This window comes from Phascolarctos cinereus, unplaced genomic scaffold (assembly GCF_003287225.1).
Source record: "Phascolarctos cinereus isolate Bilbo 61053 unplaced genomic scaffold, phaCin_HiC Scaffold_2;HRSCAF=192, whole genome shotgun sequence".
NCBI lineage: Eukaryota > Metazoa > Chordata > Mammalia > Diprotodontia > Phascolarctidae > Phascolarctos > Phascolarctos cinereus.
In genome coordinates, this window is record NW_027555625.1 from 156098086 (window position 1) to 156117418 (window position 19333).

Genomic DNA, 19333 nt, shown 5'->3' on the forward strand with positions numbered 1-19333 from the left:
TAAATTGAACCCTTCTCAGCATTACAAGGATCTAAGACATCTTCAGAGGACTCGGAATGGAAAATGCTGTCCACATCCAAAGAAAGAACTATGGAAGTTGAATCGCTATCACTTATTTTTACCTTCTGTTGAGTTTTGTTTCATCTTTCTGATGGTTCCTCCTATTGGTTTTAATTTTTACTTACAACTTCACTAATGTGAAAATATGTTTAATGGGTATGTAAATGTAAAGCCTATGTCAGATTGTTCGCTGTCTTGGGGAGGGTGGGGGGGAGGAAAAGGGAGAAAAATTTTAACTCAAAAGCATATGGAAAAAAAAATTAAAAAAAGAAAAAAAAAGTACAACACGGCCTTTGCTTCAGAAGCCAGAGTGAATTTTTGTTGCTTCTCCATTAACCACAATGATGGATGTTTTTATATTTCGACAAAGCATCAAAACATTCAAATAAGAAACAATAATGGGGCACGTACCTCACCCATGTACCACAATGACACAATTGTATGGCAATATATGATTAAAAATAAGTAAATAAATAGATTTCTGAAAAGAAAAAAAACTTAAAAAAATTTTAAAAAGTTGCTTTAGTATGCTACAGTTAGTTAGTGGATTTAGCCAGTAGAAGACTAATAGGGGTTATCCCATGGGAAGATTTCTATGCCTTGTTCTACAAATCTTTGCTTCTAAGGGCCTTAGGAATAAGAGGGCCTAAAGACCAGCCTTCAAGAGTCTCCTTTTAAAAATAAAATGCCTTTTAGAGAAGGGCCACACCATATAAGTCATTATTAGCTAACATCTTAATTAAAAATTAATATCTTAGTTGACTCCCAGGTGACAGCAAGATGACATAGCCTAGGTACCTGAAGGTCTTTTCCCTTCAACTCAGAGGATGGGTTATGAGAAAAAGTAGGACAAATTTGCTTATTTAACAAATTTGTCTAGGGCAGGCTCTGGCCATACCATTCAAAGTCATCTTAATATTCCATTGCTGGTAATATGTGCCCTAGGTTGTAAATTCATGACTTAGACCAGTGGTGTCAAACTTGAATAGAAATAGGGGCAACTAAATTATACATAAGGATTCCTGTAGGCCATATATTGACTTAGTTTTAAAACACAGTATTATCTATGTTTAATTGTTTTTTTGTTTATTTTTATATATTATTATTTATTATATTATATATAATAAAATATTATAAAATATTTTCTATTTATTTTGTTAAACAATTCTCAATTACCTCTTAATTTGGTTTGGGCTGCACTCAGGGGTGCTGTGGGTTGTATGTCTGATACCTCTAGTTTAGAGAATAGGTAGAAGCAAGGGTGATCAATGTCAACTTTGATAGATGTGGCTCTACTCAGCAATGCAATGATCTAAGACAATCCCAAAAGACTCATGATGGAAAATACTATCTCCATCCAGAGAAAGAACTATGGAGTCTGAATACAGATCAAAGCATACTATTTTCAATTTTTTTTTGTTTTGCTTTTTCTTTATCTTGGTGTTTGTGTTTTGTTCTCATTCTTCTTCTTTTTTTGTTTGTTTTTTGCTAGGCAATGGGGTTAAGTGATTTGCCCAGAGTCACACAGCTAGTAAGTGTCAAATGTCTGAGGTTGGATTTGAATTCAGGTCCTCCTGACTCCAGGGCTGGTGCTCTATCCACTGTACCACCTAGCTGCCCCCCTGATTTTTCTTTCACAACATGACTAATGTGGAAATGTGTTTACTATGATTGCACATGTATAACCTATATTAGACTGCTTGCTGTCATGGGGAGAGGGGTGGGGAAGAAGGGAGAAAAAAAGTTTGGAACTCAAAATCTTGTAAAAGTGACTGTTAAAAACTTTCTTTATATGTAATTGGAAAAAAAAGTATTAAAATTTTTTTTAAAAAAAGAGTGATCAACTAGATACTAAGATGAAGATTAGTTGCTTTTTGTAATCTGTAACTTTTTTTTAATTTTTAAAAAAAATTTATTTTTTTCACTTCCACAAGTTTTTGAGTTCCAAATTTCTCACCCCTCCCCTCACCCCAAGATGGCATGCATTCTGAATACCCCTTCCCCTGGTCTGCCTTCCTTCCATCTCTCCCCCCTCCCTTCTCTTATCCCCTTCTCCTTCTATTTTCCTGTAGGGCAGCATAGACTTCTGTATCCCCATTTCCTGTATTTCTTATTTCCCAGTTGCATGTGAAAACATTTTTTTTAAAAACATGTGTTTTTAAAACTTTGAGTTCCAAATTTTCTCCCTTCCTCCCTCCCCACCCACCCTCATTGAAAAGGCAAGCAACTCAATATAGGTTGTACATGTGCAGTTATGCAAAACACTTCCATAGTAGACATGTTGTGAAAAACTAACTCTATTTCCCTTAATCCTATCCTGCCCTCCCATTATTCTATTCTTTCTTTTGACCCTGTCCCTCCTCAGAAGTATTTACTTCTGATTACCCCTTTCCCAATCTGCCCTCCTCTCTATCACCCCCCTGCTCTCTTGTCCCCTTCTCCCCCTATTTTCCTGTAGGGTAAGACAGATTTCCATACCCAATTGAATGTGTGTGTTATTCCCTCCTTAAGCCAAATCCTATGAGAATAAGATTCCCTCATTCCCTCTCACCTTCCCCTGTTTCCCCTCCACTGTGAGAGACTTTTCTTTTCTGTTTTTTTTTTTTGTGAGATAATTTACCCCATTCTACCTCTCCCTTTCTTCTCTGAGTATCATCCTCTCTCATCCCTTAATTTTATTCTCCAGATATGACCCCTTAATCTTCAACTCACCCTGTGCCCTCTATCTATCTATCTATATATACACATACAATTTTTTTCCTTCAACTACCCTAATACTGACAAAGTTCTCATGAGTTACAAATATCATCTTTCCATGCAGGAATGTAAACAGTTCAATCTTAATAAGTCTCTTATGATTTCTCTTTCCTGTTTACCTCTTCATGTTCCACTGGAGTCCTGTATTTGAAAGTCAAATTTTCTGTTTAGCTCTGGTCTTTTCATCAGGAATGCTTGAAAGTCCTCTATTTCACTGAATGACCATTTTTTCCCCTGAAGGATTATACTCAGTTTTGCTGGGTAGGTGATTCTTGGTTGTAATCCTATCTCCTTTGCCCTCCGGAATATTATATTCCATGCCCTGCCTTCCTTTAATGTAGAAGCTGCTAAATCTTGTGTTATCCTGATTGTGTTTCCACAGTACTTGAATTGTTTCCTTCTGGCAGCTTGTAAGATTTTCTCCTTGACGTGGGAACTCTGGAATTTGGCTACAATATTCCTAGGAGTTTTCCTTTGGGGATCTCTTTCAGGAGGAGATCTGTGGATTCTTTCAATTTCTATTTTGCCCTCTGGTTCTAAAATATCAGGGCAGTTTTCCTTGATAATTTCTTGAAAGATGATGTCTAGGCTCTTTTTTTTGATCATGGCTTTCAGATAGTCCAATAATTTTTAAATTCTCTCTCCTGGATCTATTTTCCAGGTCAGTTGTTTTTCCAATGAGATATTTCACATTGTTTTCTAATTTTTCATTCTTTTGGATTTGTTCTACTGTGTTGTGATTTCTCATAAAGTCACTATCTTCCAATTGCTCTATTCTAATTTTTAAGGAAGTGTTTTGTTCAGTAATCTTTTGGACTTCCTTTTCCATTTGGCCAATTTTTTTTTTAGGGCATTTTTTCCTCACTGGCTTTTTGGACCTCTTTTGCCATTTGGGTTAGGCTGTTTTTTAAGGTGTTATTTTCTTCAGTATTTTTTGGGTCTCCTTTAGCAAGCTGTTGACTTGTTTTTCATGATTTTCTTGCATCACTCTCATTTCTCTTCCCAGTTTTTCCTCTACTTCTCTTACTTGCTTCTCAAAATCCCTTTTGAGCTCTTCCAAGGCCTGGGACTGATTCATATTTTTCTTGGAGGCTTTGGATGTAGGAGCTTTGACTTTGTTGTCTTCTGGTTGTATATTTTGATCTTCTTTGTCACCAAAGTAAGATAATATAGTCTGACTCTTTTTGCGCTGCTTGCTCATGATCCCAGCCAATTACTTGAGTTTTAAACTCTTTGTTAGGGTAAGAGTCTGCTTCCAATGTGGAAATGTACTGTCCCAAGCTTTGGGGGTTTCTACAGCTGTTTTCAGAGATACTTCTAGGGACATGTAAATTTTCAGTTCTTCCAAGGTGGTATGATAAGGGGCGAGGTGTTTACTCCTTTCCTGGCCTGTGACCACAAGTATTCCTTTCTGTCCTGTAACTGTGAGGAGGGGTTTCTCTCCACAGCCACTACAAGCTCCACCATGCCAGAGCTCCTCCTCACCCCAGCACTGCCGCCCAGAACTGTGACCCAGATCCACACACACGGGCAAAGCAAGAGATTCCTGCCTCAGCACTGGCAAAGAGATCCCTGCAGTCCTTCTCTGATCAGCCACTGGATTCCCCCTCAGTCTGTGGGCCGGAAGCTCAGGAAGCAGATGCCCCCCCAGGGCCACGCTCTTGGGGAGTGGAGCTGAAACCCCGCCTTCCTCTCTGATCACTGACAGAAACAGACTTTTCCCACTGACCTTCTAAGTTGTCTTTGGCATTCGTGGATTGAGGAGTCTGGAAACCTCCACAGCTGCCAGCGATTCAGTCCTCTGAGGCCTGCTCCAAGTTTGCTGAGGCCTGCGCACCCACGCCGCGCTGCGATCCCAGCCCGGCGCGATACCCCTTTCTGATCAATCATCCAGGTTGTCTTGGGCTGGAAATTTGTTTCACTCTGTCATTTTGTGGGTTCTGCTGCTTCAGAATTTGTTTAGAGCCATTTTTTATGAGTATTTGGAGGGGTTTGGGGGACAGCTCAAGCAAGTCACTGCTTTCACTCCGCCATCTTGGCTCCGCCCTTCTTTAACTTTTCAATCCCAGAAGAAGGGTATTCTGTACCAGATAAGAATAATTATAGCTAAATCCTCAGGAGAAGGGGATAAAACTCACTTTCCCAAAACAAGGGTAAAAACTTTACAAAATTACATTGGCAAATTCAGACTAGAGAAACTCGTCCGTTAACTCCTGCACTTCCTACACAGAGAGAGAGAGAAAGAGACAGACAGACACACACACACACACACACCCCCATGACTTCCATTTGCCTAGCTAGGGCAATAGGCAGTATATGTAGACTTGTGCTTGTGGGGTGGTCCTTGGGTCCAGGGACTCAGCGTCATGCACTAATTCTGTCCAGGTACGTTAAGAAAATAAGGACATGAAAATCTGGTGGAGCTGAAAACACATGAGCACAGGCAGCTGCATCAAGCCTGACCTAAAGGGAACTGGAAAACCAGTTGAGTACAGCCCTGTCTCCTCCAAGGTTACTCAAGGCAGGCAAATATGTGGTGGACACTGATTTGGCCCAGCCACATGAATGAGAAGAAGAGATTTGGCCCAGCCACATGAATGAAAAGAAGAGAGTACAGAGAAACTGGCTGAGTGGAAAATCTGCCAGTATTGGTATTTACATAGGATATAACAGACAGAGCCTATCTTGTCCCCACAGAGGTTACTCAGGGCAAGAGACCATGATGACAATCCCTATTTTCCCAATTTAAGGAAGCTGAAGCAGCCTTGTAGGCCAAACTTGAGGGAAGGCTAACTATTCCAGAGGGAAGAACCAAAGAGTGAATGATGGTAGAATACAAAAAAAAAAAGGTTGAAACACCAAAGATATTAAGAGAAAAGCACCTCAGTATAAGCCCAACATAAAATCAGATAAACCAACAAAGAAGTTTCTGAAAATAGAAGAAAGAGTAAAACCTCACAGAGGTAAAAACAACAGATTTTATGTTAGTTCTCGTAGTCTGGTGAAGGGCTATAAAGAAGGGAGTCGAGATGTTGGAGCTGATAAAAAATGTTGTAGGTAGCCATTGTTGGGTCTAAGGGATAGGTAGCATTGTCAAAACTATAAGAAGACATCTTAGTCACAACATTAAGGACTAGAGGAAGATGGGGTATACCTGGACTCTTCAAGAATTAATTTAAGCACTTACTATGTATCAGGCACTCTGAGAACTGAATAGAACAAAGGCTATAGGGGCTAGAAAGGAAAGAGAAAATCTGGGCTCTGATGAAGGAAAAAGTGGTAAATTTGGCAACAGAGTAGATATGTGAAGAGAATATCAGTGAGGGGCCACAAATTACTTGGACTTCCTTCTTCAAAAGTCAGTGATATGGTGATATTGATAAGTGAGAAGCAGAAATCTATGAATGGGGGTATTTGGAGAGGAAAGATGCCTTTGTTTTATATAACTGATGATTGGATATCTAATTTGAGTTACCCTGAATTCACAACTAGACAGACAGATCACTACGTCATATAGTGTTCTGGTATATAGGAGAAGAGCAAAAAAAAAAAAAAGACCAAAGTCCTCAGAGAGTAATTCTCAAAGGAGCTGTTATAAACATGGTTAGAGAGACAAACTAGGAAAGTACTACATTAAAAAAAGTTAGCAAAAATGTACTTTGAGGAGTAAGTGGCATAATGGAAAGCACAGTGAATCTGGACTAATGGACCTGGATTTGACACGTAGGAATCTGAAGTTACTTCATACCCGTAAGATCTGTTAAAGATGTATAATATTTTTATTACTTACTCCATAAGTAGTGAAAACATTTAGTTGGGGTCATCAAAAACTTGGAAAAATATCAAGGACAGTCCAGGTGTAATACTGTTTATTGCTTTTAAAATGAAGTTCCCAGTGCCTTGAACTTTCAGCAGAGTAGTGGCAGAAGCCATGAACAAGAGACCTCGCTATAAGGGAATACAGTGGGGTATACCTGGAACTCTCCAAGAAGTTGAAGGTGACGGGAGAAGAAAATATGGGGCAGTATGTGACCAATAAAATTAATCAAGTTAACAAGTTCTTATTGAGAGCTTACTATATATTGAGAACAATAATCAATCTCTTGAGATACTGAGTATGTATTTAGGAAGGTGGACAATGATTTTAGTCACTAAGCTCTTTTATGTATAACAAGTTGCTGCTGCTGACACAAAATAAAAAGGATATGAACTTTGTAATAGAGTGATAGGTTATCATATCTTAATACAATCTATTAGTGTTTTGAGCAATGGCTTCCCCAGGTGATCTCTTCAAAGAAGGCAAAATGATTTGAATGAGTTCTAATATGTTTGCTAAAAAAGAATCAATCTCATTACCTATTGCATACCTTGTATGGAATATATATTGATGGCAAAATATATATTTTAATTTGTACTTTTTGTGGGTAGAATTCATTCCATTAAGCAATGCATGATGATACGTTAATCACTTAACAACAAACAGTAAAAGAATTGGATTTCTGATCACTATTGTGTTGGTCAATATAGTTTCACAGATACTATGAGACATTCAAATGAACTTGTAATAGAATTTTAATGTAATGAAAAGGAAATAATACTAGGAAGATGACTCCAGTTCTAGTCCTTGTTCTAATTTAATAATTACATAATTTAATAACAATGCAAAGACAAATTAGGCAAGTATTATATCTTAGAAAACAAGGCAGAAATGGTTACTAAGGAAGTAGTATTTGATGAATGAATATATAAAACCATCACTACTTGTAATAGCTCTAGCTACCGGTTGTTCTGGTTGCTATATAGCTTTAAGGTTTGCAGAGTGCTTTCTTCACAACAATCCTTTGTGGATAGATAACGAAAGTATTACTATCCCATTTTATATATGAGGCAACTGAGACTCAGAGAGATTGGCTGATTTACTCATATAGCAAGGTCATGTATTTTTTTTTTATTTTCATGCTTGGTTCATCATCATATTCCTACCCACTAATAGGCAAAGTACATAACCTCTCTGGTTATCTCACCTTGAAATGAGGATAATCATACCATAACTGCCCACTAAAGGCAGGGAGGGGGATCTTTTGATTTTCTGAGGTCTCTTCCAGCTCTATGAATCTTATATACATTATAAGAAGCAACACTGTTATTCTGTAGGAACAGAAATATTCTGAAGCCAAAAGAAGAGGAAGAGGTGTTATAAGTACCTTTTTCTTCCAATTTCTTTTATGTATCTGTGGTGTGTGTGTGTGTGTGTGTGTGTGTGTGTGTGTGTATGAATGTATATACATATGCATGTGTTAGGTAAATAAGGAGTTATAGCAAATATTGATTGCAAATTTCATGAGGTCAGAGACCATGTATCTCACAGAGGCTAGTGTAGTGCTTTGCATATATAACATCCACTCTGAGGCTAGCCTTCCAATCTACACTCACAGGATGGCAAGTTCAAGCCAAGTTCAGGGATCTCTGTGGGACTGCACTCCTAAAACTATGCTTCAGAAGCACCTACCAATTTTTTTTTTTTACCTTTGATAGTCATCCAGTTGACATAATTAACTTGAAGCAAAGGCATTAACTGAAATGGCATAATATAAAGAATAGTAACCAACATTTTGCCTACAAACCTGCAGTGTACTTTCTCACAAATACATACAGTGTCAGCGGGAAGAGTGATTATATACACAGGACACTAGCAGAGGAGGCACACATTTGGCCAAGGCAACTCACACCTCCAACACTGCAGGGCCCCAAGTGTTTTTTATTTTCTTGTGGTGTCCTTATGCTGCTCTTCCTGGGTACAGAATATCTTCTGGCCACACTGTCCTGAACCTGCCCCTCCTCTCAGCTCAATTGTACTCCAAACCTAGAGTCTTTTGGCCTGTTTTCTTCAGCTCCACCCAGGTGGTAAGAGGAATCTCCTTCCCCCACACTATAATCTGGAAAATGCACAAAGGAAAAGCTAAAGAGTGATTTCCTCTCAAGAGTTAGGTTCTTCCTCCAAAGGCTTTCCTCATGACTGTCATGAATCTATAGGGTGGACTAGCTTGCCTTTTAGAGACCACCACGGGGGTGTCTGATTCTTCAGCCATTTTATTTCTTCAAAATGATACAGTAACTTTTTCATACTACCACAAGGAACAGTGAAATGGAAGTGCTTCTTTACATGCCTTTGCAATCTGTAAAAAGGTCACTCAGGGGTAAGCTACTCAAGTATCCTTTATAAGGTTAAAAAAAAAAGGCTTCAAAATCTGTTAAGGGGCTCACTTTTTACAAGATATAAATGTAACTACCTAAGTCTGAATGGGAAAAAAAAACTTTAACATTTCATTGTCTCCATTACCTGTTCCACATTTTTTGTAATTTCATCAAGTGAGTTAGAGAGAACTCAAGAGATCAGGAATCTACTGATCAGTAACCCCAATCCCAGTATACTCCTACACATACAGTTAGTATTTAATAAATATTTACTTAATGTTGAATGAACAGGAGGACTTTTTTGTTGTTGTTGTTCAAAGCTGATCATTCCAGAATTGAACGGGTGCTCTTCATCCCATTAGACTAATTGTCAAATAATTGAGTTAGTGAGCAGAGTCAAGGGAATAGGTTTTTTTTTTTCCAGGCAATTAGGGTTAAGTGACTTGCCCAGGGTCACACAGCTAGTAAGTGTCAAGTGTTTGGTCTGAGCCTGGATTTGAACTCAGGTACTCCTGATTTCAGGGCCAGTGCTCTATCCACTGCGCCACCTAGGTACCCCAGGGAATAGGCTTCTTGCTGAGAAGAAATTCATCTTGTGGGTTGGCAATGTCAGCGAGGATAGACATTTTGGTGAGGAATGAAGTATGCTGTAGTGGTGGGGATCAGTTCACATTAGGCAGTTTTAATTTTCTTCTTCAAGTTAGCAAAGTGGTATCTGATAAGAAACAAAGAAGTTTAAAATATGCAGCATGGTATGAAGTCACACATCTATAGTTCAAATCCAGGCTCTGCCATTTAAACCCTGTGTGGCTTTGCGCAAGTTGCTGAAGCTCTCTACTTTGCTTTCCTCATCTGTAAAATTAAGGGGTTAGGCAAGATAACCTCTAAGGTCTTTTCTAACTCGATATCTATGACTCTTTCAGCTGGCTACTGAGGACTCTAGCATTTCTTCTAGTAGAATTATTTCCCACTCAACTACTTTCCTGGACTTCACCATCTCCAGAAACTCATCATTCTACAAGATGAAAGCAAGTGGGAAACTCACATCTCCTCAGCAACCCCTGCCTGTGGTTGGAAGGGTTGAAGGTGGACATCTGGAGCTCCTTCTTCATCTTCCTCCATTTAAGGATGGCACTCAGGGAATTCTCATCATTTCCCACCTAGCTACTTTCCTGGACTTAATCATGTCCAGAAACTCATTCTGAAAGATGAAATCAGCTCAGAAATTCCTATCTCCCTGGATCATTTCCAACCCCAGCTGATGTAATACAGGTAACCTCTGTTTCCCTAACCCTCCCCTCTGGCTTTTCAGTTTCTTTTTATGTATTGCTTCCCCCATTAGACTGTGAGTTCCTTATGGGCAGGGACTGTCTCATGCCTTTCCTTGTAACCCTAGCACTTAATATAGTGCCTAGAACACAGTAGGTACTATATAAATTTTATTGGCTCTGATTGAATGCTTTTCCACACCTAGAATGGTCTATAGCAGTGATTCCTTAATTACTTCCTCCACTAAATTTCATTAATCTCCTTTTATTTGTCAAATGTGGCTTCCCTTAATTCATCTCACACAGCCAACAACTAAAATCAAAAGAGAGGTACGTTCAGGAACTTAGATGGGGAAGAGAAGGTTGGGAAAGAAAGCTGATGAAGACAGACAGGTGTCCTGACATCCTGCAAGCCTGTGCATAGGATATTTGGGAAAAAAAGGAGGTAAACTCTTGTAATTATGTTATCATATATCAGATTAAGACTTATATTGGATAGGACTTTATAGAATGATTCCAAAGGTTGGATAATGTGCCTTGCTATGAACAAAAGCAAGATGAGAAAGTTTTATGAATCTTGAAATAAGTGCGACATGTCTGACACATGGAAGACACTTATTAATTGCTTATTTATGATTTTATTCATTTTGCCTATTATCTGACTCTCTAGTCATTACCTAGAAAATATTTAAAAGAAATAAACAGCATTTGTTATCAGAATGATTAAAATGGGCAAAACACAAGAAGAAAATCCCAATGTGTCAACAAATTTTAGAAAATATTTTCTAGTCGTAAGTAACCAAAAGCATGAAGCAGTTTTAATTTTATAACGTCTGAGTGCCCCCTAATGGCTAACCAAGTGCTTTACACTAAGATACACTAACCCCTTTTAAAAGTGTCCTGTTACCAACTTTCTTAATGACCTTACTTAATTAAGAAGATAAGTGTGATTTTATGTATTACTTATATTTTGAAACATAAAATTTCTGGTTTCATCTAAAAAGTAGTTGCTATGGTAGATTTTATAGACAATACTAATTTGTTAAGCCAAATAAAAAGATGAGTGTGTGTGTGTGTGTGTGTGTGTGTGTGTGTGTGTGTGTGTGTATTTTTTTAAATGGCTGTAAGATACCTTTAAAATCAGGTATGTTGGTTTATTGATTCTCTGACAAAGTCAATTAAACAAAAAGAAATAAATTAATGAAACTGAAACTGTACCGTTAGCTAGAATGCTAGTGACCTCCACTGGCTGTTTCTGTTGCTACAAGACTATAAAATGCCACACACATAGCATCCTGCTTACTGTTCCAGGGAGATTCAGTTGTGACTTATGATACCTTTTCCCCAGGCAACTATATTACATTAGCACATTCTTTTCTTTTGGAAAAAAATGTTATCTCTATCCAACCATTAAACTTAAGTTATATGTCAGACTGTTAAAATATATTCTCAGTTGAGTAAATGAATCCAGGAGAGTAAAAATAGTTTTCTGGTGAAGGTAAAACAAGACAATGTTTGTCAGAGAAGAGGAAGCTCTGGCATGCACCTCTGAACAAAAGGGAACAAGTGGTCTTTACTCAGAGAGCAGCTTCCTATTAAGACTCACTCCTTCGTACATTATGCCTTTCATCCCCACTCAACCACAAAATGATTTTGCTGTAGGAAATACAATAGTAGAAAAAGATTTACATTGAAAGAATCTTTAATAATAAACTGTTGCAGATCTGCCTACTTCCCCATGATTTATAATACAATAAACATCGGATTCTATTAAGTCTCATGCACTGAAGACACTGCACTGAAAAACTGACTATGAAAGGACTCAATTCTTCCCTTCTCCACTTCCATAATAATGAAATGAGCATGTATAAATGTGCTAAGAGTATCTCTTTGCATCTTTTATAGCTTGTGTGTATTAATCTGTAAAGCTTATTAAGAAAGTCATTGCTATGCAAAGCAGCACCCAATCTCTTTCTCTTGGTTTTCAACAGAGTGCAGTGTTTAGCCAATAGGACTGGTCCTCTGCCCCTCATTCCGCATTCATAACATGCAACATTTGCACAATGTATCTCTCAAAGGCTGCTGAATAGAAAGCCTTAATACTCATGTAAACAACTGCAAACCAATTACTTAATGAATCAGGCCCACACATAATGAGGTGCCAGACAAAGAGCTATAAATGCATTTTTGCGCCCAAGCCTCTGCTTTAAAGTAAAATCCCTCAGCTGTAGTTTGGGCTTAACTGGCACATCATAATTATTGTCTCTAGGACATCAGAGGAAGCCATTTTTTATTTAGGTCCAGCAGGGTCTTTTTTGAGGTCACTCATCAGCTCACTGACAAAATAGAGCAAAGAAGAATTTTTAAAAGTACTACAGCAGTCCTGCACTGTTATGTTTATTCTCAAGTACTGGATTTCAAGACCACTTGTAAAAGCAATAAAGCACAAGAAGTGACTGCAATAAGTGGAATCCTTAAATGTAAGCCTCGAAGAAATATCAGTGTGCCCCAATCACAAATAAGCAACAACCCGAGCTCTCTGGTACAATATTGCATGTTTCTTTTCTTTAAAAACAAAAACAAGAACCCAAACACTGAATTCACAGACCTCCTCAGTATAGAATTAATGTCAAGTACTCAGAATCAACTATTCCTAACAAACCATGTTTTTATTTAAGCGTCATATTATGTCATTTGTATAGAAAAACTATCATGCAATAACAATAAAGACTATATTCTCTTCAACTGAAAGAAAAGACAACAAAACCTGATTTTGGTTGTATGAATTACAGGTATCAGCAACATAGGACACAACTAAAATTGCACAAAATTGGCTTCTAAAATTCAATTGCTTTAGAAAAAATTCACTGAAATACATGTATAAAGACCAAGTTTAAGAATTAACTTGCCCACTATATATAGATTCAATGAAAAAACTTAAAATAACCTTTATAAACTAAGATTTGCACGATTACTCCAATGGTAAAACTGACAGAGTATTTGAAGAATTTTCTATCTCTTCATATTCTCTCTGAAAGGTCCATGCTTTTAATTTATAGGATCATTATTTTAAAAAAGCTGTTCTTTTTTTTAAAACTACTTATTGCAAAATATTAAGGCTTACTTGCGCAGAAAAAAAAACACATTTACTATTACTGTGAATAAAAATTTAAAACTTCAGAGTATTAATCTGAATATTGCAACTTGTCAAGTTTTTATGAAGAACAGAACTTAATTAAAAAAATCAAAGTTTTTCCTTGTCCTTATTTAGAAAAAACCTATTTTCATAGAAAAGCAGATTTCAGAATATTATTTTTTAAAAAACCATAAAAATTTATGTTTAAAAATAACTATATATGTTAACTGAAATACAAAATACCACAATATTGTAAAGGATATTTATCCCAACAAGGCATTATAGTCCACCACAGACTTTACTCTAATTTTTCCTCAAGCATTTAAGTTAAAGCAAAGGAGTATTTTGGCTTTTTACATTTTCCTCTACTGATTCCTCAACAGTAACCTGATTATGACTGCTTGATTAGTATTTCACACTGATGAAAAACCAAGGGAACAACAAAGTAAGAACTGGAAGTGTTTTGGTTAACACATATTAAAAAAAGACAAATTGTGTCCTTTAGGAAAACTAGGTAATTAAATGTATTCAATTTGAAAGCAAAAGGCAGATAAAAGTATAGTCCAGCACTAAAGATAAAAAAAAAAAAGGAACACTAAAATAAGTATCCAGCTATGACTAGTTTATATCTCAGAAGCCTCTAGAAGAAGAAATGCACCTCTTTATTTTTCCAAGACTTTATGTTCTATATCTGCCCTTTTCCTGACAACTTCCATTGTCTGGTCTCTAAGTAGCCCTACTGCGAGCAGCTGTACACGCTAATTTGTGGTTCACTGAGATGTCAATTGAGTCTTAAAATGAGAAAACAACAGCTGCAAAACAATACCTGGCTTTGGTGCAAATATTTTCAAAGGTGTACTAAAGTTTAAGCTGCTATTTTTACATAAACAAAAACACAAAAATTAACCCTTCATCAAGTTTCAAAACAAAATAATATATAGTCAGTTTTATTCATTTTCTAGTGACATTTCTCATCTTGTTAAAGCCTTTCAAAGAATGTAATGCTTTTCATGACTTTACCTTGACAAAGGACTTCCTTCACTAGATGAAAAACTAGCTTCTGAACCGATTTCGTTACTTGTCTTTGTCTTGAAAGTACTGCTGCCAATATTCAAGCCTGTGGTAAGTAAAAATGCTAAATGTAAATGTTTAGTTGATCCTCAACAATGAAATGAGATGAATAAAAAAGAAGACACAATAACTTTGGGAAGACTGTCAAGAGAAGAAATTACTCAGGCACAAAAATAAGGAACCTTCATACACTGGAAAAAGCACATGGTGGAATATCTGTAGGTAGTGATACTTAGACAAAGCAAAAATAAGGAGAGAATAAAACAGCCACAAATGTTCTAGTTTGAATGACGATAAATGACTAGAGAAGCCTTATGAATGTTTTATATCAATGTGTAATAAATAAGTTTTATGATACATGGCCAGGGATCATGTACCACAATAAATGATATTGAGTCAGACTTGAAAAATGACAGACTTTCTTAGACTGAACTACCTATGTCACTCACCCTCAAACCTCAATGCAAAATCTCCTATCTTTCTGGTTGAGAATAACAAAATGCAATTCCCACTATAACCCACCAAGGACACTCCTTAACTAGTCTGAAAGGTCACTGCTGGGCAATATAAAAGTCAGTCTTTTCCCAGGAGTCTGGTGAACTGTCACCATGGTGCTTCTAGCCTGTGGACGGAATCCTTGACTCCTGCATCTTTATGATCCTCTCTCCTGTACATTTTTGCTACAAGTTTTGCTCCTAACAGCTAATTGCTGAGAATACAGACCAGAGAGAGATCTCTTTGAGAAAAAATCTGTTAAATTTCTGATCTGCATAGTCTATAAGCTTAGTCCATTTTAACCTCAATAGTAAAACGATTCTAATGAAAATTTACATCTGTCAAGCACACTACCAATATCAGAGTTTAATGAGCCAGGGATTACTGAGAGGGGACACTGAGGCACAAAGCATAAGTCAAATAACTAGTCCAAGGGCAAAGCAAAGAAAATCAGACATCTAAGGCTGAAAACCTCACTAGTTAGACTTCTTGACATCATGTATACCAATCTGCACAAAAACATATTTTTTTTCCTTTTTCCCCACCAAATATCTATTCTTATTCTTTAGGTCACTGGTTTACTTGAGTAAAATTTGCTGAAAAAAGTTTATATGTGACAACAGTTGAAAGAGATGAACAGGAAGATACAGAGATCATAACTCCATTAAAACACATTAAATCTGAAGCACTTTCAGAATCTTAATGCAAGAAAATATTGTAAATGGTGCAGTGTGGTCAAATGGATAAAGTAACTTAGCCAGTCTGCAGACTGTTTTATTTTACATGCCTCGTGAATCCAATTCAGTATGTGGCCATGGACAAGGAACTTAATTTACTTTAGGCTAGTCAGCTACCACCGCTCTGCCACATACTGAACACTATCAAAATATTTAAGGAATGGCTCAGATGGTATAACAATTCTAGGTAATAATTTATTTATATCTTGAACCTGGATAATTTTGTACACAAAATAAACTTTGTTTTTTAAGTGAAATTTTATTTTTTTCTAATTATCAATAATTTATTTCCCTCTCCCTCCCACTAGAAAAAACAAAACCCTAGTAACAAATAAGCATAGTCAAGCAAAATAAATTCTCACATTGCCTATGTCCAAAAATGTCTCTCATTTTGCATATTTGTTAATTATTCCTTTGTCAGGAGGTAGATAACATGCTTAATCATCAGTCTTCTGGAATTATAGTTGATCACTGCATTGATCATTTATTATTTCAAAATTATTTCTTTTTACAATTTTAACATTATAATATAAATTGTTCTCCTGGATCTGCTTATTTCATTTTGCATCAATTCATGGAAGTTTTCCCAGGTTTCAAAGAAAAGTTTATACAAAAATGACTAAGAGACCTAATTCTGTTACTGAATAGCTGTGCAATATTTGGGAAGGTCACTTTATCTCCTCATTCCTCAGCTTCATCATCTGTAAAATGAGGGTGTTAAAAGATCAGATTTTTGTGTTCCTATTTTTGTGATCCCTATGATAATTCTAGTGCTACGGACAAAATCTGCCCAGCTATGTCAAACCACCATATGTAGACAGGAAGACTGTGATTATATCTAGTTGTAGGTCTAATATGTACAGTAATTATGAAGGAGAGTGATGAGTGTAAATGATATTCAGTCAGTCAGTAATCATGTATTAAGCACTTACATGCAAAGGGTTGTGCTGGGAATACAGAAGAGGCAAAAACATGGTCCCTGCCCTCAAGAAGTCCACATCATCAACATACATAGAAGATATAGGTAAAGAGAAGTAATTTCAGAGGGAAGGCAACAACTATAAAATGACAGAAAAATACCTGTGATTTTTATTTATAAAAAATCACAGGGATGGCACTATTAATAGTACTGTGGTTTATTGCCCACACTTATAATGGAAGGAAATGCCACATTTTGGTTAGAGGTTAGTGAAAAACAAGGGTGTAATTTTTTTCCCCATCCAAGTTCATGGATTCCCCTGAAATATATCCCATGGGCCTTTTGGGGTTCTATAGACACCAAGTTAAGAACCCTTGGATTAGATTATTGCTAGGGTCTTTTCTAGCACTAAAAAACATCTATAATTCCATTTCATGATTATATGACCCTCTGTCTACTGCCTTTGTGCCTTGGGACTTGCAGCTTTCAGTATCTGGAATTTCTTTTCTTTTCATTCTTCTCAAGTTTTCTTCAAGACTCAGGTCAAATGTCACCTTCTCCAAGAAGTGTTTCCTGATCCTCAAAGCTGCTGCTGTTCATCTTACCAAAACTACCTTGTATTCATTTTGAGTATACTTTCTATATTCTTATATATGTATATGTTGCCTCCTCTGTTAGAATGTAAATTTTTTGAGGGCAAGAACTGGTTTATTTTTGTCTTTGAAACCCTGGCATAATTCTTGGCACATAGCATGCAGTAATGCAATGCTTGTTGATTGGTTAACAAATAACTAATTGCTAATGAACAAATTACTACTATGTCTGCCAGGCTTTTAAGAATTAATGCACTTCCCTATAACTTACCCGCCAATTGCAATTCAGACACAGCTCCCATTTTTTCCTTTTGGTATCTTTCTTCAATTTGGTTTTCATTATTTTGTAATGTGGACTGCTTCAATAATTGATATGCTTTTGTTTCTGCAAATGAAAAACATATGAAAACACTGAAACCTCTCTTGTCCACAAAGATGTATTATTCTTTTAATTCTGCTAAGGAATTTCTTTTTTACAGAGTAAATTTAAGAAGGCTTTTAATTCCTTTTTTTTTTAACCTGGCTGAATTTAAGAATGTAATCAGAATTCTAGACTTTAACGCAGGATAGGAAAAAATATGAAAAAGCAGAACGTGCGATGCCATACCTTTGGTTAAACCTTTGAATAATGCACGTAAACAAACATTTCTTAATGTATCAATTTTGTGTAATACCAGAGGTAAAAAAACCTGATTAAACCCAGTGGACTTGAAAACCATAAATCTTGAAACGCTGATATGTCGGTATAGTTAAGAGGCCCAATGTTTATCAGTTTCTCTCAGTGGTTCTGGAGACAGGGCCACAATCAAGCTGGCATCTCCCCTTCTACTCCAGTCCTTTCAGCAGGTGCAAGAAAGTCAGAACAGAGAATGATGCTCTCACAAGTTTCAAAGTTACCTCTTTATGGAATGTTTTCAGTTATCTTATATCTGGGTTTGGGGAAGGAACCAGATTTTTGCCTTTCTTTGTATTCCCAGTGCATGGCACAATGCCTGGTTGATGATAAACACTAAATAAATGCTTGTTGACTGATAGGAGATCTATGAGTGAAGCCATACAATATTGCTAACATATGATTTGGGTGGGGTCTGGGTGGCTGTTGTTCAATTGTTTCAGTTGTCTGACTTCGTGACCCCATTTGGAATTTTCTTGGCAAAGATATTGGAGTGGTTTGCTATTTCCTTCTCTAGGTAATTTAACAGATGAGGAAACTGAGGCAAACAAGGTTAAGTAACTTGCCCTGGGTCACACAGCTAGTAAATGTTTGAGGCCAAATGTGAACTCAGGTCTTCCTGATTCCAGGTCTAGCACTACCAAGTGTACCACCTAGTTGCCCTGGGGTCTGGGTAGTAGCAATGATAATAATAGCTAATAAGATAATAATAGCTGAGTCGACTAGATGGCAAAGTGGATAGTCCAGGCCTGGAGTCAGGAAAATTTAACTTCGAATCAGGTCTCAGACACTTATTAGCTGTGTAACCCTGGTCAAGTGACTTAATCTCTGTTTGTATTGGTATTCTTGGCTATAAAATGGGTATAATAGCACCTACCTCCCAGGGTTGTTATAAGGATCAAATGAAATAATATTTGTAAAGCATTTAACATAGTGCTTGGCACATGGTTAAGTGCTATATAAATGTTTATTCCCTTCCCCTAATATATTGTCATATATGCTCGTATTGCATTTTAAGATTTGCAAAGTGTTTTGTTTAATTTGAGCCTTGCAATAATGCTGTGACATATTGCTAAGTGTCTGAAGCAGGATTTGAAATCACGTCTTCCTGATTCCAAGTTCAGCACTTTATCCACTGCACCACCTAGCTGACAAGATTATGACATGGATAGAGCAGACAGTATGGCAAGGGGAGATTTATGTCCAGGTTAAGTAATAGTTGTAGGACTAGAAGGCAAAGGAACACAAATTCTGATGTTCAAGAATATCCGAAGCACAGTTGTTTTGTTTTGTTGTCTTGTTTTATGGGAGAATGAAAAGCCCAAGTGTCTATATAAGGAGAACAAGATAACAGGCTTGGTACACTGAATTTTTTAAAGGCAGCCAGGGGGTGCCACAGTGCACAGAGTATGGGGCTTAGAATCAGGAA

The 19333-nt window shown here is 36.9% G+C and overlaps 1 protein-coding gene across 6 annotated transcripts in view; it reads right to left on the bottom strand.

Annotated features, from left to right (window-relative positions):
• Window positions 1–19333, bottom strand: part of KIZ (kizuna centrosomal protein) — a 212402-nt gene that overhangs the window by 9305 nt on the left and 183764 nt on the right. For 5 of the 6 annotated variants that reach the window (XM_020986871.2, XM_020986896.2, XM_020986877.2 and 2 more), the window contains 2 exons: window positions 17503–17616; window positions 14437–14533 (listed from right to left, as the gene is read on the bottom strand). In XM_020986871.2, the coding sequence (XP_020842530.1) occupies window positions 14437–14533; window positions 17503–17616 (211 nt within the window). Of the gene's footprint in view, window positions 1–9317; window positions 9728–14436; window positions 14534–17502; window positions 17617–19333 lie in introns of those variants that run through there. The other variant, XM_078149700.1, reaches the window with a different exon arrangement.